This window comes from Drosophila eugracilis, unplaced genomic scaffold (assembly GCF_018153835.1).
Source record: "Drosophila eugracilis isolate 14026-0451.02 unplaced genomic scaffold, ASM1815383v1 contig_90, whole genome shotgun sequence".
Lineage (NCBI taxonomy): Eukaryota > Metazoa > Arthropoda > Insecta > Diptera > Drosophilidae > Drosophila > Drosophila eugracilis.
Window position 1 is genome coordinate 3,912,415 of NW_024573812.1, and position 24,467 is coordinate 3,936,881.

General features: G+C 41.7%; 10 protein-coding genes and 4 non-coding genes across 14 annotated transcripts; 8 read left to right on the forward strand and 6 right to left on the reverse strand.

Annotated features, from left to right (window-relative positions):
* The first annotated feature begins 236 nt into the window (after positions 1-236).
* On the forward strand, positions 237-1,027 carry LOC108113298 (skin secretory protein xP2). The gene is given in 3 exon segments (XM_017223849.2): positions 237-294; positions 366-768; positions 771-1,027. Coding segments are annotated over 3 exon segments (597 nt in total). The 5' UTR covers positions 237-291; the 3' UTR covers positions 962-1,027.
* Positions 1,028-2,177: 1,150 nt separating this feature from the next.
* LOC108113299 (leucine-rich repeat extensin-like protein 3) lies at positions 2,178-2,890 on the forward strand. The gene is given in 3 exon segments (XM_017223850.2): positions 2,178-2,252; positions 2,332-2,454; positions 2,456-2,890. Coding segments are annotated over 3 exon segments (435 nt in total). The 5' UTR covers positions 2,178-2,249; the 3' UTR covers positions 2,765-2,890.
* Positions 2,891-3,033: 143 nt separating this feature from the next.
* Positions 3,034-4,127, forward strand: LOC108112349 (palmitoyltransferase ZDHHC15B). Its single transcript, XM_017222176.1, has one exon. The coding sequence runs from the start codon at positions 3,071-3,073 to the stop codon at positions 4,091-4,093; it is 1,023 nt and encodes a 340-aa protein (XP_017077665.1). The 5' UTR covers positions 3,034-3,070; the 3' UTR covers positions 4,094-4,127.
* A 2,020-nt stretch (positions 4,128-6,147) lies between these two features.
* On the reverse strand, positions 6,148-6,841 carry LOC108112348 (extensin). Its single transcript, XM_017222175.1, has 2 exons — positions 6,732-6,841; positions 6,148-6,565 (listed from the first exon to the last, which is right to left on the reverse strand). Exons 1-2 carry the CDS (start codon positions 6,732-6,734, stop codon positions 6,260-6,262), a joined length of 309 nt encoding a protein of 102 aa, XP_017077664.1. The 5' UTR covers positions 6,735-6,841; the 3' UTR covers positions 6,148-6,259.
* Positions 6,842-10,316: 3,475 nt separating this feature from the next.
* LOC121530535 lies at positions 10,317-10,526 on the reverse strand. Its single transcript, XR_005993981.1, has one exon. It is a non-coding gene; the product is annotated as a small nucleolar RNA U3 (small nucleolar RNA).
* Positions 10,527-10,789: 263 nt separating this feature from the next.
* On the reverse strand, positions 10,790-10,875 carry Trnal-aag. The gene has a single exon. It is a non-coding gene; the product is annotated as a tRNA-Leu (tRNA).
* Positions 10,876-11,795: 920 nt separating this feature from the next.
* On the forward strand, positions 11,796-11,877 carry Trnal-aag. Its single transcript has one exon. It is a non-coding gene; the product is annotated as a tRNA-Leu (tRNA).
* A 263-nt stretch (positions 11,878-12,140) lies between these two features.
* LOC121530537 lies at positions 12,141-12,350 on the forward strand. The gene has a single exon (XR_005993983.1). It is a non-coding gene; the product is annotated as a small nucleolar RNA U3 (small nucleolar RNA).
* Positions 12,351-15,223: 2,873 nt separating this feature from the next.
* LOC108112392 lies at positions 15,224-15,686 on the forward strand. The gene has a single exon (XM_017222232.1). It carries the CDS (start codon positions 15,267-15,269, stop codon positions 15,459-15,461), a length of 195 nt encoding a protein of 64 aa, XP_017077721.1. The 5' UTR covers positions 15,224-15,266; the 3' UTR covers positions 15,462-15,686.
* Positions 15,687-15,990: 304 nt separating this feature from the next.
* LOC108113315 lies at positions 15,991-16,436 on the forward strand. The gene has a single exon (XM_017223871.1). The coding sequence runs from the start codon at positions 16,019-16,021 to the stop codon at positions 16,262-16,264; it is 246 nt and encodes an 81-aa protein (XP_017079360.1). The 5' UTR covers positions 15,991-16,018; the 3' UTR covers positions 16,265-16,436.
* Positions 16,437-16,559: 123 nt separating this feature from the next.
* LOC108113316 lies at positions 16,560-17,217 on the forward strand. The gene has a single exon (XM_017223872.1). It carries the CDS (start codon positions 16,822-16,824, stop codon positions 17,065-17,067), a length of 246 nt encoding a protein of 81 aa, XP_017079361.1. The 5' UTR covers positions 16,560-16,821; the 3' UTR covers positions 17,068-17,217.
* A 709-nt stretch (positions 17,218-17,926) lies between these two features.
* LOC108113314 (glutenin, high molecular weight subunit DY10) lies at positions 17,927-19,544 on the reverse strand. Its single transcript, XM_017223870.2, has 2 exons — positions 19,356-19,544; positions 17,927-19,048 (listed from the first exon to the last, which is right to left on the reverse strand). The coding sequence occupies exons 1-2, from the start codon at positions 19,532-19,534 to the stop codon at positions 17,998-18,000; spliced, it is 1,230 nt and encodes a 409-aa protein (XP_017079359.2). The 5' UTR covers positions 19,535-19,544; the 3' UTR covers positions 17,927-17,997.
* A 2,519-nt stretch (positions 19,545-22,063) lies between these two features.
* LOC108112216 lies at positions 22,064-22,665 on the reverse strand. The gene has a single exon (XM_017222032.2). The coding sequence runs from the start codon at positions 22,482-22,484 to the stop codon at positions 22,119-22,121; it is 366 nt and encodes a 121-aa protein (XP_017077521.1). The 5' UTR covers positions 22,485-22,665; the 3' UTR covers positions 22,064-22,118.
* Positions 22,666-22,897: 232 nt separating this feature from the next.
* On the reverse strand, positions 22,898-23,614 carry LOC108112214. Its single transcript, XM_017222031.2, has one exon. It carries the CDS (start codon positions 23,526-23,528, stop codon positions 22,935-22,937), a length of 594 nt encoding a protein of 197 aa, XP_017077520.1. The 5' UTR covers positions 23,529-23,614; the 3' UTR covers positions 22,898-22,934.
* Positions 23,615-24,467: the final 853 nt, after the last annotated feature.

Consider the following 24,467-nt stretch of genomic DNA (forward strand, 5'->3'; position numbering starts at 1 on the left):
GAAAAACTCTAGAAGATACTTCTAAATATTTTTAGAGATTTAATTTGATTTTATTCTACTGCCTGTAAAGCTCTTCCTGGTCAGCGTAGGGTATCACAGTTGACCATTGGCGTGGCTCATAAAATTCTGGTTTCTGGCATATTAAGAGACCCTGATATCCGCACTTCTTCACTCGTGTCAATGTTTATCTTTCGCTTCTGCACCGCGCCCAGGTTTTGGTATAAATACCACCCGGCAGATGAGTCCAAGACATACTAGAAACATCAACGTTCCAAGTAACACATATCCAAAATGGTTAGTACAGAGACTAAAAATAAAAAGAATCATTTTAAATCCTGACTAATTTTGATAATATTCATTTCTAGAAATTCCTGGTTGTTGCCGTTGCCCTTTTGGCTGTTGCCCACGCCGATGTGTCCCACCTGTCGGGCTACAACTACGCTCCCGTGAGCATCCCTGCCCCAGCTCCAGTCCCCATCAAGGTGGCCCCAGCCCCAGCTCCAGTTCCAGTGCCCGTAAACACCTACATTCCCCCTGCACCCGCACCAGCTCCCATCCAGATTGAGGTTCCTGCCCCAGCTCCAGCTCCAGTTGTCATCCCAGCTCCTGCTCCCATCAAGGTTGCTCCCGCTCCAGCTCCAGTGAACACCTACATTCCCCCAGCACCAGTCAGCATCCCTGCCCCAGCTCCCGTTCCAGTTGTCATCCCAGCTCCTGCTCCCATCAAGGTTGCCCCAGCTCCCGCTCCCGTCAACACCTACATTCCCCCGCACCCGTGAGCATCCCAGCCCCAGCTCCCGCTCCAGTCTTCGTGCCCGCTCCCATCAAGGTTGCCCCTGCTCCCGTTGCTGCTCCCGTTCCCGTCCTGGCCCCCCATCCCGTCCTGGAGGAGATCGAGCCCGTGTCCGCTGATGGCTACCGTTACAAGACCGTCCGCCGTGTGGTCCGTCGCCGTTACTAGAGAGCTACTACTCCATCGCTAATCTCAGCAAGGGAGAAGTTTTTCGAATAAAAAAAAAATAAAATTTAACAAAAAAAAAACTATGTTTATGTTGGTGGGTAAAGGGGGGGTAAAAACTTTATCTTTTAGTAAATATTTTCATTCTTAAAAAACATAATTTTTTGTAGAATAAAATTCCAGCTAAACACCGATGATACTTAGTTTCTTCATAAATCTTAGGATCTAATAAGAACCCAGCTTAATCTTAAATATTTTTAAATAACAACGTTATAATATCATTAGTTAATCGCTCATTAGCGCTTATACCAGTATAGGCAGACATACAAGACAATGAAAGTGTCAACGAAGATTTAATACAAATTATATTAAGATCATAAACTTTCCCAAACAACTTTGCCCTGTGACCTTCTCCAGCAACAAGGATCTTTCTAGCAATTAATCTACACCCAACCACATCTCTCCATCAGACTCCCACAGAACATGCTCATCGGTTTGCCAGCCAGCTGATGCGACTCTATAATAAACTGTTTTATAAGCCAGGTGTTCGAAAAAAAGGCAAACCCATTCCGCAGTCTCCGGACCAGAGTAATTAATTAAGCTCCGAGAGACAAAAGACACCAGGCCGCCAGACATTGTCAAGATCAGCATAATCTAAGCAAATTGAAATTAATTTTGGCATAAACTTGAGACGACGCTATAGGCCCGGCTGAATGATAATTCGCTCAGCTCAAAACAGAAACAAGAAAACTGAAAAACAAAAAATCACAAAAAATATTTTATAAATTATAAAAACGCAAAACCTAAGCCAATCTAGCGTGTGACCCACGAGCATTCATCAATTTGGCAAAAAATAAAAACAAAAAGTGAACAAAATGAAACCATTTTTCAACATGCAACAATAGATTTGTTTGATCTAATTAAAGAAGCTTTTGCAGTATCCAAAAAAAAGAAACCAAAAACAAAAAAAGTTGACCCAAGAAACTAAGATTTTGGCTAACAGAAAACTGAAAACTAAAACCGAAAAACAGAAAAACGAAACCAGAAAACCCGTCAAACCGCCTTGGCATTGGAGGCTCGTTGAACGCGTGCGTTTGGTTTCGGTTATCTTCCGACTTCTTTGAGTGAGGCTAAGACCCCCATGTATCATGGGGGCATCATGCAATTAATTTAGCTGCGGTTGACCCGCAGCCCCAAAAAAACAATGAGCTATAAAAACCGAAGACTCACTTCGAGTTCAGCAGCACAAATCAACTTGTGATCCAAGCAGCAACAAGCCAATCTCCTCAAGATGGTACGTCCAAGGATTACACCTAATCAAGGATATTCTTATTCAAAAATATTTACAAAAATCTTCAATTTTCTTATCCTAGAAATTCCTTATCATTGCCGTCGCCTTCTTGGCCTGCGCCTATGCTGATGTCTCGGAGCTGTCCGCCGGTGGCTACGATTATCCCCAGCCTGCTCCTCCGGCACCGGTGAAGAGCTACATCCCACCCCCCACCACCACCGCCACCACCAGCACCCAAGAACACCTATATTCCTCCTCCGGCTGCTCCTGCCAAGGCCCACATCCCACCCCCACCACCACCACCACCACCAGCACCCAAGAACACCTACATCCCCCCTGCACCAGTGGCTGCTCCCGTCGAGACCTACATTCCTCCTGCAGCTCCTGCCCCAGCCTACATCCCTCCTGCCCCAATCCAGGCTGAGGAGCCCATCATCGAGGAGCTCGAGCAGCCCGCCCAGGACGGTTACCGTTACAAGACCGTCCGCCGTCGCGTCTTCCGTCACCGCAACTAAGTTCCTGGATTGCAACTGTTGACTAATGTGATAGGCCCTGGCGAATGTCACCTAGCCAAGGAATCTGTTAATGTTTTGTTTTAAAAATGAAGTTAATTTGAAGAATAAATAAATAATTAAAAGAAATATTTGATTTGTGAATTAATAATTTAAGAATTTAGGAACAACAAAAAGTCTATAAACTTGGCTAACTAAATCAAGAAGGCTTTCTAAAAACCTTCAAAAAAAAAATCAGCCAAACAAAATGACGCTGGGATAGGGTCAGCAAACTTATTCCTGCCCACCCTAGGGAGGAGCCTTAACAGAATGTGCCTGATCAGAGAGAATTCTGGGAGGAGAACCAGTCCCTGTTGCGCAGTCAGATGGATTCCATTGATCCTGATCCTGGGCTTGTTGGTCTGGTCCTATCACGTCTTGGTCTATGAAATCTGCATAAAAAAGGTGCAGGACTATGTGACCATGGGAACTTTGTTACTTTGTTACCACCTACTATTGTTCATGTTCCTGTGGACTTGGTTTCAATGCATTTGCGAATTGCCAGCCAAAATTCCAGATCAATGGAAAATATCCGAAGAGGATGTGAGCAGACTCAAGCGGGAGGATGGACCAGAGGCAAAAGCTCGAATACTTAATAATGTTGCAAGGAACTTGCCCATTGCTACGTGCAACAGCGACGGATTGGTGAGATATTGCAAGACTTGCTGGATAATAAAACCGGATAGGGCCCATCACTGTCGTAACTGCCACATGTGTGTGCTGAAAATGGATCACCATTGCCCTTGGGTGATGAACTGCGTCCACTTTCACAACTTCAAGTACTTCATACTCTTCCTTTTCTACGCCGAAGTATATTGCTTCTTTCTGTTCTGCGTGATGATCTATGATCTGTACTTGATCTGCGGATTCGATGTAAGGTATCTGAAGCAGGAGCATTCCTGGAACCTTCTGCAGTACGTGGTATGCCTGATCTTCAACATTTTCACGTTCATAATGTACGTTGTCAGTGTGTTTAATGTATCCCGAAATCGCACTTCCATGGAATCGAGTTATACTCCACACTTCTTCGTTGGCGGTAAGAACCATCGCGGCTTCGATTTGGGTTGTGCTGCCAATTTCCGAGAGTTGTTTGGCGTTAAATGGTATCTCTGGATTTTCCCGATCTTCTCGAGTAGGGGTGATGGATTATCCTTCCCTTTGGCCACCAATCGACTTAAGGAAGTTCGTACTGACGGTCAGAAGAAAGATGATGGCCCATCTAGGGCTCAAATTGTTAAAAGGAACATGACTCAACTTCTTGGAATTCATCATGCAGCTCTTAACTATGAATAAGTGACATAAAGCTCTTAAAGATTAGAAACAAAAATAAGTTTTGTTGTTTAATTTTATCGGAATAAAAAGAGAGATGAATTTTACACTTTTTTCCAACCCCACACTTGCAGGACAAGCAATCTTAGTCCCAAACTCATCAAATTCCAACGCTCGATAACAATGAAAGTTGGAAAACAATTCCAGGAGGAGCGACTCCATCAACATCTTAATTTACGAGTCATTGGCAAGTGCATCAGCATCAGCATCGTGGACTCCATCCGCTTGACAACTGCAATCCGCTTGCCATTTCTCCGACCCGCTGAGTGGCCAACATCGATAAATCCTCAGCATTCCGGTTCTCTTCTCAACCATTGCTACCATTTCCTGCCCACATCCTTGCCACATCGAAGTCGTTTATAAAACGCTTAACATTCGTGACATATTTCGCATTTGGCCGCGCGTCGGGCACAGAAATTTATAGACTTTATCCATTAGGAAAACAATTACGAGTGCAAACAATGGCCAATGGATGGACATGGACATGGACTCCCTGGCCAGAGGCGATTCCTTGGCCACTGAGCATATGTTGGGATTGTCGCGCCGCCCCACTCATGAAGTTCATTGTCCTCGTCTATATTTTCTTATTATGCTGCTGTGGCGACTTCTTGACTGCTGCAACACAAATCCAATTACCTTCAAAATAATAAACTTATGTACATACCAAAAAGGAAAAGAATGCCATCCAGTGAGTCGTCCTTCCATTCCCAACCATGGCTCTCCTCTACGCACATTTTGCTTTATCAACTGTTGATAGACTCCGTGGGGAATTTTCCGTATGTCACGACAAAGAAGACGCTAGAAATGGAAATGGGAAATGGGAGCTGTCTGCCGTCGGGCGGCATTTTTCTTTCTAGCGCTCCTGCTAGCTCTGAGCTTTGAGTCCTGTTACCGCTCTCACATGCACTGAGAGAAAAGGTGTATCTGAAGCTCAAAAATATATCTCCAAAGATGAATAGAAATTGACTTTCGTCCTATTGACCACCTCAAAACTATTTCTAGTTATAAAATTCTTTTACAATTCTCTGTTTTTACCAAGACTTTCCCTCAGTGCCTAGACCATAGATTGCTGATTTCCACAGCTTGTTTGCTGCTCATTACTCGCCTTGGCTGGCCCGGAGACTTGGCTCTAGTTGGTCGCCAAATGCACGTCGACGGCAAATAATTTTTGCCACTTGCATGTCATCAGCATAAAGTGAGTGCAAAATATGTGAACTCGATTTCGCAGCGGAAATTCGCCTTCGAGCGTAGAGTCAACAGCAATTGGCCAAATGACTTGTAAGGGTCGTCAGTAGGGAGAGAGGAATGAGATGGAGAAGGAGGTGTCCTGCCCAGCCACATGTCCATGTCGTCATGTATTTCCACATCCCTTTTCCACCCAACTCGCAGCTTATTGAATTCGCATATTTTCCCATTTTGCATTATGGGCAAACATTTTTTCCATTTCGCCATCCTTTGTTTTTTGGGAGCTCTGTTTGATTTTGTAATCGAGGATTTGTTTGCTTTGGCTGAAGCCAATCGATTGTGCCGGATTGAGGGGGAGGGAGAAGCACTTTTCGTCCCTGCTCATTGAATGTTTCAGCAATTTTTGGTTAAGTCAAATTGGTCTAGTCGTCGTTTTGACCTTTTCACTGCCAGACTTTCGAAAGGTTGGGAGAGAATCCATTGGAATGCCAGTGAGGATGTGTGTGTGCGTTTGTGTTGGCCAGAACATGTGTTTGGCCTTGAGCGGTTTGTTTAGGCCTTCGTTGGTTTTTGCTTCAGAGTTGAAGAGGATTGGTTGAGGCAAAGACAAGGGGAAGAATGGTTATCGCTGAGGAAAAGCCATACAAATGGCGACTTTGACATTGCAAATTGAACTTGGCCGATGGGAACCTGTTGATAAGGGTTTTGAATTTAAAAATTTCTGGATCTATTTCTGAGCAGCGACTAAATCGATTAATGTTTCAGTTTAGTTTATGTATTTTCCTGTTCTCTAAACTTTGATTTCCACCAAAGTAAATACAAGACAAAAAACATTTTCAGTTACAACTTCTCTTCATTTCTTTACTCTCAAAGTGAATTTCAGAGGATGGCATTTCAGCAATTACACTCGAGTCAACAAATTAACAATAACAATTAACTTTCAATTTAGTTGCGGTGACGGAAGACACGACGGCGGACAGTCTTGTAACGGTAACCATCCTGAGCAGGCTGCTCGATCTCCTCGATGATGGGCTCCTCAGCTTGGACAGGTGCAGGTGGGATGTACTCAGGTGCTGGGGGTGCCGGGGGAATGTAGGTCTCGATGGGAGCTGGTGCAGGTGCTGGGGGTGCAGGTGGAATGTAGGTCTCTACGGGAGCAGCAGGAGCAGGCTGTTGATAATCGTAGCCAGGAAGCTCCGAAACATCAGCGAAGGCGCAGGCCAAGAAGGCAACGGCAATGATCAGGAATTTCTGAAAGGGAAAGGTAAGTTAATTTAGAAGATTTTTTATACTGATATTGTACAGAAATCTGTAATACATATAGACTATATTTTCTGATATAGAAAACTAGCATGAAGCTGACCCACAAACATAGTTTTATAATAATATTTGCTCCTTGTTTACCAATCAAACTCACCATGATTTCAAGTGTTTAGACTACGCTCTACGAAAGATGTGTGCTGTGGATGCGATGATCTCCCATGGCTTTTATATGCCCAAAACTCTTTGGCCAACTCATGCCGATGGCAACGGAAGCGACATGAGACCCAAATGACTTTGAACTTGATCTGTGGATGATCTTCAATCGCTCACTCTGGCTCTGACTTGATCGATGAATCCGGCCAAATCGAACCGGTTAGCCACCGGTTGGACACTTTCGAATGCACAGGCCATTAATTGAATGGAAAAACTTTAGATCACGTTTCGTGTTTACTTTTGTTTGCCTAATGCATCGCCTGTCCCATTGTCTTTTGACAAGTGGCCCAGTGATGATGACTTCGTTTGAGGTCGAATCGAAAATCTTGACTTTTGGCTTTTGTTTGCTGCTCGAGGCGCAGCCCTTTAATTGATTTGCTTGTTGAACTCGGCCTTGGTTGTCGGCCCCCGCATGGAAAATACATGAGTCTCTCGTTTCTCAGCTTGATTAAAACCAAATTTAATTTGCATCTCAGATTTGCTGGTTTATTTTTGGTTTGTTGTTATTATTACACACGGCCAAGGGGGTTTATTACTGGACCTAACACCAATTACAAAACTCAAAAGGGAACTGCAGTTGGGAAGTTTAAGTGGAGGCAAATGTTCTGCGAAAAGCTATCAAGATGGTACAGTGGGAAAACTAGGGGAAATTCTTGGGATATTTTTATATTAAATTAGGGAAATAAATGGAAGATTCAATGAGGAACATTTTTCAGAAAAGCTCTTTTTGGTTACATTTCACTTTTTAAATTTCATAAAAACTATTTTCCGAATATATAAAATTTCCATTGTTCAACTGCTGTTCTTTTTCCTTACCAATTCCGCCTTGATTTTCCCTAACCCCCTTGCCATATTTTCATTTCTGGCTTTTATTCTCATGCCCAACATTTTCATTTCTTAAGTTCGCCGCTTGCCACTGTTGTCTGGCTTGTAACTTTTGTAGCTCTTGATAATATTGCAAATAATTTTCTTTTTTATGTTGATTATTTTTTGGACACCCCGCACAGACACCTGAGATTCACCTGGTTCCGGCACCCCACCACCACCTCTCCCTTTACAACCTTTTTTTTATTAACTTCGTTTTCATTTGTGCCGTTGCCTTCACGAGCTCATCATATTTTAATGTGGAAGGGATTCGGCGGCATCGTCTTTTCTGGCTTTTCTCTCCAGCTCCTCGGGCTGTTCTATGTTTCAAATTATTCTCGAGAGATTTGCAGTTCGTGATTTTACGGCAGCCAAAGAGGAGATGGAGGAAGAGATTGAAGACGGGGTTAAAGGGAAACTCAATCCGCAGGATTCAAAACGGGGGATGGAAGCCGCTGTGAGTTAAGACATTTCCCGAATGCAATTGCAGCTTTGGCTTTTAATTACCCCGCTTAAGTCCGTATTAACTCTGGCCTAAGCCTTTTTTAATTTGCCCCCACCTCGCCGGCAGCTGTCGTAATTGAATTAGGAGCCAGGAGACAATGCAGCGTCGCTGAACCTTTCACGCTGTTATCCTTGATAATTAATTTAGACGCCATTGTCCAGTGCACTCCCCTGTTCACCAAAAGACCAGGCACCAGCAAATCCTTTGCCATTTCATATCACGTGCGGCGCTCCACTCGTCCTGCTGCCACTGCTCCTGCTGTTGCTTTTTTTTCATAAATCGCCAGGACACACACAAAGTTGTCCAGCTGCGGAACTGGGTAAGAAAAAATTGGGAATGGGGATGGAACTACCGAAAAAATAGAGGAAGAAAATACCCAGTTTTATGGGAAAAAAATGAAGCGGCAGTTTTGACAACGCACGTCCATCCTAAAAGAAAGAAAAAGAAAGAAATCTGCACTGAAAAATATCTAAGTTAGTATTATATAAGTCATAAAAATCAAATAGGACTACTATAGTTTCGATATTAAGTTTTTTTATTAGCATGTTTCACAGTTACATTTTAATAAAATTATACTAATAACTTAGCAAAATAAAGCCATCTCAAGTAAAGTTTATTTTTAAACATTATTGCAAATCCATCTCACATTTTAGTCCAGTGTACAGGATATGGCCGGGTCATGTGGCTTGCATATGGAACTACAATAGACAGGTACAAGATGCACACGTATCACGCATTGCCAGAACCCCAAGAAACGAAATATGGAAGCACCTTTTGTAAGTTCGGGGCCATGAAATCGAGTTTACATCTTACTCCTCTGTTGGCAGCGGCCATAATTAAATGTCAAAAATGACGCTACGTGCAGAGCAAGCAAATCGACTGACGAGTGCCGGAGCAAAGTTCACCAAAAGCCAAAGAAAACGGTACTTGCCTTGTCAAATGGCATTAATGTTTATGCAACTTTATCCGAAATAAACTTATTTTAAGCAATAGAATCGTAAAGTTCTCAGCACAAATATCGTTGCATACTTTTGCTGTCACTACTAATTGCTAAGAAGTACCGAACTGCAAAACATGAGGACCCGAGTTCAATTCCCAGTCGGGTAACAAATTCTTTCTCAGATTCTTTTTTTCTGGCTCGTTTTTTACTTACTAAATCTTTACTACTTCCAGTCCCCCAAAACTTGCTGGCAAGTTTGCTTGATATCAATTTATAATTTCTATTATCAAGAATAGCCATTTGTAATCGCTTAATTTAGTGCCACAAACTTTTACACAAAACGGAATACAAAATAACCAAAGCCCTGCAAAAAAAAAAAAATAAAAAAAAACTGAAATTGCCCCAAAAGTAATTTAACATTGGCGCAGTTTTCCCTTCGCATCCGCCACATTTACAAAACTCTCGGAAAAGTAGCTGGAACTATTTAAAGTTTCCTTTTTGCTGCTTTTCCCTCAATGTGTATCGTACTTTTTATTGCCATTCGCTATTATTTGTTGCCCCTCTGTCGTTGCATATGCATATTATGCCCCCGAGGCATAGGAAAACACTTTCCCCACCACCCCTGTCCTGGCGAAAGCCAGACAACAGCAACGACTACGATGGTTATGAAAAAGTACTTAACGTGCACAAAACTTATGTGCCAAGAGATTTTATTTTTTCTCCTCATAGTCGGTCCAAAGTTACAACGACATGCCAATTTTTCAAAGGACCAGCGGGGCTATAGGTACTCTAAGGGAAACACAGGGTGGTCTTGGCAAGCTTATAAAATATTGCCAATAATACGTTGTTAGCGAAGAGTTGCTCTCCCCTAACGCAGAAGGCATTTCTCCTGGCGGCCAAACTTTTAATGCACTTCCCAGAATGCACAAACAGAATAACGCAATTTCAAAACTCCATTCTAAGGGGCACCAAGAATGCCTCCATCCCCTTGTTAATTTGTCATATAAAATTGGTAACAATTTTCACAGATAAATGGGTTCTAATAATTATCAAAGGAATTGACGACGAGTGAGCATTCAGATGCTGCTACTAAAGCACTACAAAAACTAATGGAAAACTAATTCCAATTCAAGTAAAACTTATGAAGTTTAAAAACATAAAATGAAACATTTCTAATTATATTATTATTGTTCTAATTGATTTGTATAAAATGGTGCACCACTCAGAATTCGCTCTATCCGTTACTACCGAGCGATCATCGAAGCCCTGCGTCCCGAACAATGCAATGCACTACAAAGGACACTGGACAAATCCTCACGCTTCCGAATAGAACGATTCAACTCATCAACGCGGGTGCATTCAGCTTTCAGCTAGTGTGAAAGTATGTGAAGACTGACTACAGAAATGATCCTGTGAAGTATAGTCTTAACTGTTCGCTGCCCAACCTGTGGATCTTGGTGCGCCACGGGCCAGAACTAGTTGGGAATTATAAGCGTGTGCGCGAGGAAAATATCATTAGCACGAGGCGCGATACTCAAGCGACGTAAGCATGCGGTGCCGATAGTGTTTGTCGGAAAGAGAGTATACGTTTTGAATATGTTCTTTCTTGGGATTCTTGCTTGGCAACTGTTGTCTGTTCGCAAAGATCAGAAAAATAGAAACACATTAAAAATAAAAACAAAAAATAACTTGGCGCAGCGGTGGGATTCGAACCCACGCCTCCGAGGGAGACTGGATGCCTTAAACCAGCGCCTTAGACCGCTCGGCCACGCTACCATTTAATTCCGACATAGCAGCGTGCTGGCCAACATTCTTGATAATACCCACAATTAACTCCATTAGCGTTTTTACCTGGCCAGGTTCAAGTGACTCTCCTCTGTCCGTTTGGATTGTACGTGATTTTTTGGTTTTTCCCTAGCACTGTCTGGCGTGGAAATTGAACAATTTTATAATTATTTCCATGCCGCTCGCCTTTAAATTTGTATAAATCCACGTGTGTGCGGCAAAATATTCTCACTGCTGACGCGGCTTCTGACTTTGTGCTCCTTTTTTCTGTGGCATTTTAATGAAACCACAAATGTTGCCTCACAACCCCTTATTTTGGCCTCGGATAGCACCCTTATGGAAACCGCAGACTTTGTTTTGTTTTGCTTGTCCTCCCGTGCAAAGATTTTTATTGCAATTTTCTAATTTCATTGCGGAGTCTTCTGCCCAACTGCGATGCCGGCTTCAGTTTATGGCTTGCAACAATGGGACGCCAGCCAGGCAGGCAGTCAGCAGCCAGAAATTGTTGCTGCGGTTGCATGTGTGAGCGAGGAGACCACGACCACCGCCTGTCACGCATAAATTCGCATTTTCATTTGAATTTTAAACGCATTTCTAAGCTGACGCTGCCAGGCAAAAACGCTGACAGTTTAGCAAAATACATATAATAAATATTTTAATGCAGCAAAGCAACCAAGGAGAAGGCTTGCGCCAGAAATTGATTTCGTTTGATTGACATTTTCCCTTTTTCCAAATGAGAGCATTTATATGCGTCGCAGTGTGGGTGGAAAAATAAAGACAAGGTGTTGCGTCCATAAAAATAGTTCCACACGCAGCAGAGATTCAGATACTCGTGTAACAGATACTGTCAGATACTCGTGCTTGCCTGTTTGGCCTGGTTCTTTATGAGCATTTGACACCCCAAGCAACATGGTAGCGTGGCCGAGCGGTCTAAGGCGCTGGTTTAAGGCACCAGTCTCCTCGGAGGCGTGGGTTCGAATCCCACCGCTGCCAAGTTATTTTTTGTTTTTATTTTTAATGTGTTTCTATTTTTCTGATCTTTGCGAACAGACAACAGTTGCCAAGCAAGAATCCCAAGAAAGAACATATTCAAAACGTATACTCTCTTTCCGACAAACACTATCGGCACCGCATGCTTACGTCGCTTGAGTATCGCGCCTCGTGCTAATGATATTTTCCTCGCGCACACGCTTATAATTCCCAACTAGTTCTGGCCCGTGGCGCACCAAGATCCACAGGTTGGGCAGCGAACAGTTAAGACTATACTTCACAGGATCATTTCTGTAGTCAGTCTTCACATACTTTCACACTAGCTGAAAGCTGAATGCACCCGCGTTGATGAGTTGAATCGTTCTATTCGGAAGCGTGAGGATTTGTCCAGTGTCCTTTGTAGTGCATTGCATTGTTCGGGACGCAGGGCTTCGATGATCGCTCGGTAGTAACGGATAGAGCGAATTCTGAGTGGTGCACCATTTTATACAAATCAATTAGAACAATAATAGAATTAAGGTTGTAATGGGAGTTAAGTATTTTTCATTTAACATTACGCTACGCTATATGTGAACTTATTATTATTTGTATTTAAAAAATGAGAAATAACTTAGAATAATGCTAGATTTCTCATTTAATATCTTCTATAAATATTTTATAATTTCCAGACTTTCGTGTTCTGCAAGTAATTAAGGTACTTTATGGAAATTAAATAAAACATTTTGATACTGCCATAATTGAAAATGCAGAGCAGTAAACCTTCCTGGTCCCCAGGCAGTAATATTGTTGTTTCCGCCCGCTCTAAACACTGTTGCTGCTGCTGCTGTTGTTTTGCGAAGCAATTAAAACAGTACTTGAGGGGCGACCCTTTTGCCGCTCCGCTTGTTGCCAGTTTCGAGTGTTTTTGTTGCACGTTGACAGTCCGTTAAAGGTGACACAGAATGGTGGCAACAGCGGCAGCACCAGCCCAACACCCCCCGAGAATTATAAAACATTTTAGTGGGAAGCAGATTTCCGCTTTTTTGTTACTTCAAGTGCGCTTCGTGCTCAAGACTTGGCAGTGAGTGGTCCAAAAAACAAAAAAAAAAACACTGAAAATTTGTAATAAAATTTTCACTAATTGTGGGTGGGGGCCAGTAGAGCCTCTAATTACTTAACGCTGCATATGAATGGTCCTTGAGCGAGGGCGTGATTTTTGGCTTAATTCTGAGTTGCAACGATCTCAATTAGTGGCTGATGACTACTTGGAAGTGCCTTCAAGTGGAATGTCCTTGGCGAACTTTTGCATGTTCGTGTTTTGGTTGGCGAACTTCTTTCAGTTCTTCGAGATGGCCAACATATACATGTACTCTTAAGTAAAGCTATAGTGCATAAATATTTGAGGAGCTTGTCTGCTGCACGCAACAACAATTAAGTGTTGCCTAGTTTTTGTCAACTGTCCCATTTGGTTCGGCTCTGGGGCCTCGTTTTTTGCCATTTCTGTTGCCAAACACGACACAACACGTAGTGAAAATTTATTTAAGCAATGCAAAGCAAATACGAGTGCCAGTTTAGGGACAGTGCGTGTCATGATGAGATATTTGTAAAGGTATTATTGAAAATACACCTATTTTGCTTTGTTAACTAAAATTTCGATGGTATTACTTAGATATATTTTAAGCACATACTTGTAATATCTTTCATTACATAATTATGTTACGCACTGTATCCCCTTTCGGTTTGCTTAGAATTGTCGTGTTTTTTGAGTGCTTACATAAAAACACATTTGAAATGCGGTTGAAAAGGAGGAGAAAGGGATGTGGAAGGGAAATGGAAAATGGAGCCGAGGGAAAAAGAAAAGCAAGCACAGCAGTAGAGGCAGCGCCACCTAGGGGCCCGAATTGACATCATCATCGTCGTCCCCGGGCCAATCGATGATGATGATGATGATGCTGATGGCAATGCGGCTGATGCCGTAATTGATGTCTTTGCGACATGCTTTCCCAAAGTGTTTACGTTCGGAATTACCCATGTGTGTCACTCAATGTGTATGTGTGTATGTGTGCAGTGGGGTTTTTGACGGGGAGAGGGAACTGTAGGCGGTGAGCCACGCCCCTAGCTAGTTGACAGCCTGCCGTTTACGTGCACTTAATGAAATGTGCCCCAAAATGGAAGCACGTACCGGGCATCTATTTAATGAGCCCGGCAAGAGGTTCTTCTTGCTGAGAAATTTCGAGAGGATGGCTAGGTGGGTGGCATTGCAAATGGGTGGGTGGAAAATACATCTAGTATTCGAGTGTAGATGTGTGTGTGTGGGCTCATGAAATTTTTAAATGTCGCAGCTTAAATTCAATTTAATTTTTGTGCTGCAGAGGCTGCATTATTCAATGGCACTCACACGTAAGCGGCTCAAAGAAGTCCCCTAAAATCCCCCCCTCTCTAATGCCCTCGCTCAGGAACCTCAGACCGAGGAAACCCCAACTCCAACCGCAGTTTAAAATTCATGTGAGCTTTTCAACAATTTCCCCAAAACAAAATGCGATTAAATGTGCGGAAAATGCTGAGCTCTTGTTCTCGGTTTTCACTTGTTGTTGCTGGATAAGCCACAATGGGTTAAGGCAACGTCTTGTTTGCACATGTGTCGCTAGGGGGCGCCACCCCTTAGCATCCCCAGACGCCGCTTTGGAAAAGTCGGAAAAGGAGTTGGTACACACACACACTCTCTCACACACATGCCGAAGGTGCAAAAATGCGTTAAACATAACATGCTAATTCCTGGCGCCTGCAGCTTCAATCTTTCACCTGGCCAGGTGAAATTCCCACACCCACCCGTACCTACCTCTATATATATGCACCATTCAGCCTTCCTTGGGCCCTCGGAGATCGTCCTGCGGCAGGACTCGTTGGCTATGTAATACGAGAGTTTTGTGTGCCATTTGATGCCGAAGTTTTCCTCTATTTTCTGCCATTTGCCTTTGTGCTATGTGTGGGTTTGTATTCCCTGCCAGAAGGTATTTTAATTTGGCTTATAAGTTATGGCAGCTTTAGGTGAGAGGAGAAAATCCTTGAATTTCTGTTCTGACAAAATATTTATAATACAAATTGAAGGAAATATGGGAAAAAATATTCTAAATTAAGTTAATTTGTTTATTTTTTAAAGAGAATTTACTTTCTAAGAAAGGTTATCCTCACTTTTTTTGGAAAGTGTTTTTGGGCGGAAAACTTGTATGGTAGAAGTCAGTTTAAGTTAATTTTAAATTCACAAAATATTAAATCGGAACTGATTCCATCGATCGTATATTCCGTAGCCCTGGAAATACATATAAAAGCTTTAATAAGCTTTTTCTCTCTCGTATTTATTCACGTGCTATCAGTTGTTTTTGGCACTTCTTAAGTTAAAGGTAGTTTTTGGTATGGATAGTTCCAAAAACGGTGTCCGGGGATCTTCCTTCAAGTACGGTCCAGCTGTCCGAATCGGAATCGCTGTCCTGGTGCTGCACACCGTCGGTTGGTTGGGCTGGAAGGCGGTTAATCAGGGTACAGAAGCCAAAGAGGCGGCGGTAAAGGCCAAACAAGAAGAGCTACGAGCGGCATTTGCGGAAAAGTGACATAACTACGCGGCATAAATCATAATTTTGTTAACTAGCCAACATAGACTGAGTGAATTTTAAGTGATTATTGTTAATAATATGAGAAGATAAAATAATATTTAAATAGCAAGAGAAGTTTGTGAATTTGTTATGAAAAGTCGATTTAAAGCTTTTAGTTTGTAGAAAGCTTTAGTCTGAGAATGATTGTTGATAATAAACAAATTGTGAATGAAAATTAAAAAACGTTGTTATTGTAAATATTATAAAACAGGAATCATAAAGGTTGATGCTTAAACACGAAAATATTAAGTTAATACGAAATAAAATGAAACCATAATGAAACAACGCTGATTTTCAAGCAATATTAATTGGTCAAGTTAATAAACCTGGTCAATTGGCATATATTGTAAACACGATCGAAGAGAGTAGCTTTGGCTCTCTCAGTCTCATAAAAAGCCCTCCAGTTAGAAGCTTCGCTAGCTTCGGACAGAGAAATCCGCAACTATATGCCAAGCTTGAATCAGTAACGCAGTTCCCAAGCCCGAGATTAGAAGTCAAGACATCTGGAAAAACCCATGGAGCTGCTACCTAGATTTCTATTGATCGCCGTTCTGGTGATGCTGAGCTGGCAGTGGACTAGGGCCATGCCCTCCACCCCACCGAAAAACCAAGCCAACGTAGTTTCCATATCCCAGCCCGGTATAACCAATATAAATCCCTCAGATATTATAGTGCAGAGCATCTTCAACATTAATCCACAAGACTGCCCAGCTGGGTATATTCGTACTGGTCCGCATAATGTTTGTCGTAAAAGAGCTTAGAAGGAGGATTACCTACATTTGCAGTTTGAGAAGATGGATAATGTATCAGTGAAAAACTCAAGCCTAAAGAGCGGCGTTAATTGACTAACAAATGCCAGACGTGAACGTGCCAAAAGTGATTTTTATGTATTTATAAACATAAACAAATCAATTATATAAATACTTGCAGTAACATAAATCGTACGTTAATCGGTATTAAAAGGGAAAATATGGTTAAATTTATAACATAAATTTAATTCGTGTTTTAAGGTTACAACTTTATAGGTTTTTGTTAGTGTTTGGTGGTGAATTCTCTTACTAGTCAGTTCAGGATATTTCATGCTGGCCCTCGGCATCGTCCAAAAAATCATATGTTAAGGCCCTATCCAAATATTGTAACACGATCAAAGAGAATAGCTCAGAGAGTAGATCTCTCAGCGTCATTGAAAGCCCTCCAGATAAAAGCTTAGCTTGCTTTGGACAGAGAAATTCGCAACTCTATGCCGAATATAGAATGCTCGAATCAGTAACGCAGTTTCCAAGCCCGAGGTTAGAAGTAAGGACATCTAAAGAAATTAATGGAGCTGCTACCGAAATTTTTACTGATCGCCGTTCTACTGATGCTGAGCTGGCAGTGGACCAGGGCCAGGCCCTCGACCACACCGCAAAACCAACCCAATGGCGTTTCCATATCCCAGCCCGATATACCCAATATAAATCCTTTGGATATCCTAGTGGAAGGTATCTTCCACATTAATGCACAAGGCTGCCCACCTGGGTATATTCGTACTGGTCCACATAATATTTGTCGTATAATAGTATAGAAGGATTATCTATGTTTTGGAGTTTTAGAAGATGGGCTACTATGTCAGTGAAAGACTCAAATCTAAAGAGCGGCGTTAATTGTCCAACAAATGCCGGACTTAAACATGCCAAAAGTATTTTTTATGTATTTTTACTCAAACACAAACAAAATATACAAGTAAATAAATTATATAAATAACATAAATTTTGTGTTAATCAGCTTTAATAGGGGAAATATGCTTAAATTTATTTACAATTTTATGGGCTTTAGTTGATGTTTGATTGGTACTACTAGCACTTATGTATTAGGATGTAAGTTCAGAATATTTCAGGCTGGTCTTCGGCATCGTCCTACAAAAATTTGAAAGCCAGGCGGACATTTCCTTTCGACAGTTAGCAGTAGAAGTATTGTAGTCCAGGTGAGAAGATGTACGAAAAGTCTCATGTTAAGTCCCATTCCACTAAGCGATTCACTTTCCTCGACTTGCGAACCAAAACTAATGTTTTCTGAGGACCTAGAAAAGTTGATTTATTATGTGGGAACTGCCCCTGGTTATGAAATTGATGAATTTGACAGCTAAAACGCGCTTTATTGATTTGATTATACAAAGTAATTACGTTTCTTCATAGAGATAAGATTATTATATATTTTATAATGCGTCGTCTTTCGTACTAGGAAACGTAATTGCTTGTAAATAGATATGTTTAACAAGAATAAAGAGTTTCCCTTTAGGGAATACGTAATTTCCGCATGAATTTCGTATTTCGTATTGCTCAATAATAAATTGTTAATTCTTAAGTCACTTGTTTTCCGCATAAACAGCCTTATCAGTGGAAAGAAGATCGCAACGTTGCCCCAAAAAGTGACTGCCTTTTAAATTACTCATTATGACATATTTATTGGCATAATAAAATCGTTTATTTAATAATATATAAAAAAGAGACATTTCCTAGGCCTCCTTCCTGCAATGCCCTGCCATGAACTTGAGTCCATCTGCACACTTTGGCTGCACGTCGAATAGACTGCGCTGATTCACCGATTCTGGATTCACATCCTCAGCATCAGACTTGGGATCTCTGTTGGCTCCAGGAGCTTGACTCAGCTCGGGCGAAAGGAAATCCTGTGTGTTGAAGAGATCTTTGATATTGTCGTGGACATTGTCGGGAGATGAATCTTGGTGACGGCCAGGAATGGGTTGGATTACGGTAGACTGGGGCTGCCCGGGAAGTGGTTGGATGGTTTTTCCTGCACTTGTGCCTCCCCCTTGGAGATCCTGACCAGGTCGGGGCTGCAATGTGTTTGGAGTCTGGAAGTTGAACTGGGAGAAGTCCTCATCTGGGCTGCCGGGACGGGGTTGGAGGGTATTACTAGAAGTTCCTGGTTTCTGTCCCTGACTTTGACCTGGCTGACGGAATCCTCCAGAGCCTTGGCCTGGCTGTTGGAATCCTCCAGAGCCTTGGCCTGGCTGTTGGGATTCTCCAGAATCTTGGCCGTGTTGCTGGAATCCTCCTGATCCTTGGCCTGGTTGTTGGAATCCACCTGTGTTTCGTCCTGGCTGTTGAAATCCTCCAGAGCCTTGGCCTGGCTGTTGGAATCCTCCTGTGTTCTGACCAGGTCTTGGTTGTACGGTATTAACGCCACCTGGTTGCTGGAATCCACCAGAGTAAGTTTCCTCACTGCTACCTGGTTGATGGGAACTTGGTGGCTTTCCAGGCTGTGGAACCCTGTTGAAATCTCCTCCTGGGCCACCGAAACCTGGTCGTCTCCAGTTACCAGGTTGGTGGAAGTCATGTCCACCAAAATGACCACCAGGTCGTTGTCCTACAAATGGACCACCAGGTGGGTAATAAGGTGGAGGCCCACCCCCGGGTTGACGATCTGGATAATAGGAACCCGGAGGTGGGATCCTACCATATCCGGGCGGAGGTGGGCCAGAAAATCCTGTATCATAACCTGACCCATGCCCGTGATGACCATGACCATGATGGCGTTGATGATGGCTGGAAAATGGACAATATATAATTTTATAATTCTGCCGTAGAGATTATGGAAATTATTATTATCTGAACGGAACGCTTGTTGACTAAAAAAAAACCTGAAACTGTAATTTTACGATTACGGGTCCTCTTTAGCATTGAGTCACTTCAGTATTTCGGTGAGTATAGGAAAAGAATAATATAATATAAGTATGAGTAATTAGTCATTAATACGTATGCGCTTTTGCTTGATTTTCTTGAATATTAGAAGAAACTAGTCACCAATACGTATTACTGATATCTACTTCTCTAAACGAGTTCGAATACTTACAAGTTGCCCTGTCCGATGTTTTCTACATAGTAAGGATTCTGGGGACGAGCTCCTGTCCACTGTACAGTGATCAAAAAGATCAACATCAAAGCCAACCTCAGCGATAAGAGTTGGGAAAACATTTTAGAAACAGAATCGATCCAGCCAGCTTCTTTGAATATACGAAAGAGACTGATCATAAACCTCGCTCAAAAGACGATCTAGCCGGGGAACGAGTATGTGTATGTTTTGAGCTGCTGATAAGACAGGTTCATGACATCAGATAAGGCGTTAAATTACAGAATCGAAGAGAAGGCTCAGCTGAATGCACCGGGAAGTTGTTTTTGAGTTCTATACTGAGTCACTTTGCTGGACTCCGAGTAGTAATTACAATGTTTTCCATGGCTTCAAGTTTCCCATAGAGAGAGTTTCTCCCACTATTGTTAAATTACTTATCTGCTGGGATTTTTCTATGAGCCCCCACCAAATGGTTTTGTGTGATCACCCAAAAAAAAAAAACATTGATCATTAATCATTAGTTATACTCAAATGTCATTTTATTGATTAATATTGATCTTGAATCTTAGTGTCTTCTGGGCACATTTTAGTAGCAACATCTTTTTTCTATACCGAGAGTGTCATCGACCAGCGATTCGAATCCACAGACGCTGAGTAGAAAAATCAACGGAAAAAGCACAATACCAATGGGTTAATCAGCCTAATTAGTAGAATTCGAATGTACAAAAATGTGTATTTAAATATTTCCTGTGCACGTCTTCAACTCTAATCTGAAATTCCCTCAAAACTGTAGTGGGATTCTCCTTGGGTTGCCCACAAACTGTCTTGTCCTACGCCAAGTGGTTTTCAGTAATCACCCCTAAAAAGTAACATTAGTCGTTAATCAATTTTTTGTTATGCTCAAAAATGATTTTATTGACCAGCATCGATCTTGCAGTCTTAAGATTAGACCGGCTTGCGACAGCGGGCTTCGAACTCCTCCAAGCCATCTGGGCAGATCATGCTTACACTAAGCAACACTTTATTGTCTATACCGAGGGACTTAGTGTCGCCCCCGGGTCCACTGATGCTTGCTGCCTGGATGAGGAGGAAAAGCAGCGGCAAAAGGCACAGCACTAATTGGTTAAAAAGTTTCATCGTTTTTAGGAAAGTTGCGCGTTTTAATGATTCGAAGGAACTTCGAAGACTAATCGTGGAGATGTACGGCTGGGGATTATATTTCCATTCGCATCCTCATTGTCATTCCCATAAAAACCAAAGCAAAGTTCGCAGCGCATTTAACTTACTTAATTTTCTTGAATAATATAAGTAACCTCAAACGTGCTACTTAAAGAATCCGCCCATTTAGTAGAATTCGAATGTACATAAATGTAAGTTTAAATATTTTCTGTGCCCGTTTTAAATTCAAATCTAAAGTTCCTTTAAAACTGTAGTGGGATTTTACTTTGGGATACCTACAAACTGCCTTGTCTTGTCACCCCAAAAAAGTAACATTAATCGATAATCAATTTCTATTTATATTTAAATATCATTTTATTAATCAATATCTTGAAGACTCAAGATTAGTCCGGCTTACGACAGGGGCCTACAAACACCTGAAAGCCTTGCTTGCAGATCGTGGTTCCACCTGACAATGTCTTCTTGTCCTTACCGAGGGACTTCGTGTCGCCCCCGGGTTCACTTATGCTTGCAGCCTGGATGAGAAGGAAAAGCAGCGGCAAAAGGCACAGCACTAATGGGTTAAAACGTTTCATCGTTTTTGGGGAAATATGCGTGTTTGCTTGATTCGAAGGAACTTGGAAGACTGATCGTGGAGAGGTCCGACTGGGCATTATATTTGCATTCACATCCTCATTTCCATTTCCATTTCCATTCCCATAAAATCCAAAAAATAAAAGTTCGCAGCGCATTAAACTTACCTAATTTTCTTGAATAATATAGTTAACTAGTGACCCAAGCGTGCTACTTAAAGAATCCGCCTATTTAGTAGAATTCGAATGTACATAAATGTAAGTTTAAATATTTTCTGTGCCCGTTTTAAATTCAAATATAAAGTTCTTTCAAAACTGTAGTGGGATTTTGCTTCTCATACCCACAAACTGCCTTGCCTTGTCACCTCAAAAAAGTAAGATTAAGCGATAATCAGTTTCTATTTTTACTCAAGTATCATTTTATTGATCAATATCGATCTTGAAGACTCAAGATTAGGCCGGCCTACGACAGCGGCCTATGAACACCTTAAAGCCTTTCGGGCAGATCTTCCTTTCACCACTAATGCTTGCTGCCTGGATGAGAAGGAAAAGTAGCGCCAAAAGGCACAATGGGTTAAAACGCTTCATTGTTTTTGAGAAAGATGCGCGTTTGTTTGCTTCAAAGAAACCGATACAAAGACTGATCGTAGAGAGGTCCGGCTAGGGATTATATTTCCATTCACATCCTCATTTCCATTCCCATAAAAAACAAAGTTAGCAGCGCATTTAACTTACTTAATTTTCTTCAATAATATAAGTAATTAGTCTCTCAAACGTGCTAGTTAAAGAATCAGCCCATTTAGTAGAATTCGAATGTACATAAATGTAAGTTTAAATATTTTCTGTGTACGTTTTAAATTCAAATCTAAAGTTTCTTCAAAACTATAGTGGGATTCACTTTTATAAGCCCCAAATGATTTTGAGTAATTACCGACGAAAAACATAAACGATAACCATCAATCACTAGATCTACTCAAATATTTTATTGACTAACATCCATCTTGGAGACTTAAGATTAAGCCGGCTTGCGACAGCGTTTTCCATGCAGCTCATAGCCAGGCTTGCAAATGGGTCGCGTTTCTAGCAATATCCGATTGTCTATAGTGGGAATCTCTGTGGTGGTCTCATTGACCAGCTCCTCGGACCCACTAATGGTAGTCGAGTTGCTGACTTCCAAAGCTGATTTTGTTGTCGTCGATTGTGGTTCCTCTGGCGTCTTCGTTGTTGAGTTTGTCCATGGATATATGAATCTCGAGGCGTTTGTATCTTCATCATTGTCCTTGGGAAAAACGATTCGATGATCTTCGACGGCTCTTGACTCGATGAGAAGGAAAATCAGCGGCAGGAAGCACAGCACCAATGGGTTAATAAGCTTCAACATTTTCGGGGAAGAGGCGCGCTTGTTTACTGCAAAGAAACTTGGAAGACTGATCGCGGAGACGACTGGCTGGTGATGATCTTTACATTTACACTCTCATTCCCATTCCCATTCTCATTCCCAGCGAAATCAGATAAAAGATCGGAGCGGCCTGATGGGAGTCACGAGTGAGAGACACCTGAGCTGCTCTCCTATAAAAACAAAACGTAAACAAAGCAGAAGAGGAGCGAAAAGCTTTTTAGATATATTTGTGCTAGTCTGCACTGAAAGAAATCGGAGTCATCAAATAACCAGATTTTTTATTATTTTACAACTTTTTGGATTATTTCGGCCACTTGTTTCTACACTTTTAACTTAAATACTTGCCAATAAAATGAAATGATACTTTTGGAAAATGTTTATAAATTAATGATTAGTATTTTTAAAATGTTTATTGAGAATTTACACACCCCGCTAGGCAATCTTGCGGCAATGATCATTGACGGTAAGAGTAGTTCCATCTGGACACATTTTCAATGTTTCGAGGACAATCCTTGGACCAATAATCACACCACTAGGTTCCGAGACAATGGTGGCTTCAGTTCGATCCCAGGGAGCGGGTTTATCTGATTCTGATTCCTTGCCAAATGTTATCATCTTCGTTTCGCTAGCGGTACGACTTTTCGCAGTGTTTGATGAACCTTTAACACTGCTCTCCTCTCTAGTGGAATTACTGGGAGATCCGGTCACGTTTCTGGTTTCAACAGGTGTACTTCCTGGTATCTTGCCATCATTTTCACTACCTGTAGTTCTGGGTGCGCCCTTTTTATTTTCCTTTGATATCACAAAACTAATATTTGTTGCCTTAGTCACCTCCTCCATTTCACGTTCGATTTCCCGGAGTCTGGCGTCCACTCGAATGGCCGTTGCATTTGGCTTGGACTCCGAGGGAAACACAAACTGATCGCTGGGCACTCGAGCTGCCTGATTTAGTTTCAATGCCAGAGACAGGCAGACAAACAATAACAACATCAGCTTTGACCAGGGAATCAACCGCGTAATTGCCATCGTTAAGTCAGTTTTTAGTGTTTTTTGCAATCGAAGACCAAGTAAACACGTTCACACTCGCCAATATCGCACTCGAGACTGAGTCTCTCGAGTCTCGATTTCCGGCTCGGCTCGGCGGTCTCAGTTTCTGAATCAGTTTTCAGATCCACTTCGAGAGACAGACAGAAGTCGGGGTCCGAGAGGCATTAGCTTGTTAGATGTACAACCTGCTGGCAAGTGTTCGAGTATGTTTGAACGCTGATAAGGCCTACACACGGGAGCCAAGTGGAAAACGCTTACATAATTAACTGAATAATCAGTGAATCGGTAACAGTCCAGTAACCGCAAGCCACTGCACATTGTATAGTTCCACTTAATTATATTTATTAAATACACTTTCGTTTGTTGTCTGCCACAAGAAGACTAATTACTATCTTATCTTGTTATCTTTTCTACATATGCAGAAAGTTGTTCCTAACATCTTTGTTTATATGCAAATTTATATCTCAAAAGAACCTGAAATGATATACTTTTAAAAACTTATTGTAAAAAACAAATTTAATCATAAAACCAAAAAAAATTTAAGAGTTACCAAAACCTTTAACCAACTTAACCGCCATCTATGATTGGCGGTTGTCATTACAAAATACTTCCCAGTCAGATGCGCTGCCGAGGATCGATGTAAAAACCATATCTCATCCCTTAAGTAACTTTTTAGAGAGTAACCTGAGCCCCAGCAGTAACCTGCCTAATAAATGTCAGCAATTTGAGCAAATAATTTTGACAATTCTATTGTCAACCACCGCAAAAACCACATCGGTCCCTCGATATACTCGTATATACTCCCTTTATTTTCCATCCACCGACCCACATCATCATCATTATCAAAGTGCCTGCTGGGTGGTTGGCATAATTTTCGCGAAGTAAAAAAGAAAAGCAAACAGAAATATATAAAAACAT

Bases quoted from the DNA above. Each gene is read 5' to 3' on its own strand.
- LOC108112349 (XM_017222176.1), top strand. From the start codon at position 3,071: ATGTGCCTGATCAGAGAGAATTCTGGGAGGAGAACCAGTCCCTGTTGC.
- LOC108112392 (XM_017222232.1), top strand. From the start codon at position 15,267: ATGGATAGTTCCAAAAACGGTGTCCGGGGATCTTCCTTCAAGTACGGT.
- LOC108113315 (XM_017223871.1), top strand. From the start codon at position 16,019: ATGGAGCTGCTACCTAGATTTCTATTGATCGCCGTTCTGGTGATGCTG.
- LOC108113316 (XM_017223872.1), top strand. From the start codon at position 16,822: ATGGAGCTGCTACCGAAATTTTTACTGATCGCCGTTCTACTGATGCTG.
- LOC108113314 (XM_017223870.2), bottom strand. From the start codon at position 19,534: ATGATCAGTCTCTTTCGTATATTCAAAGAAGCTGGCTGGATCGATTCT. The intron at 19,049-19,355 runs GTAAGTATTCGA...TCCATTTTCCAG, and splicing joins AACATCGGACAGGGCAACTT to CCATCATCAACGCCATCATG.
- LOC108112216 (XM_017222032.2), bottom strand. From the start codon at position 22,484: ATGTTGAAGCTTATTAACCCATTGGTGCTGTGCTTCCTGCCGCTGATT.
- LOC108112214 (XM_017222031.2), bottom strand. From the start codon at position 23,528: ATGGCAATTACGCGGTTGATTCCCTGGTCAAAGCTGATGTTGTTATTG.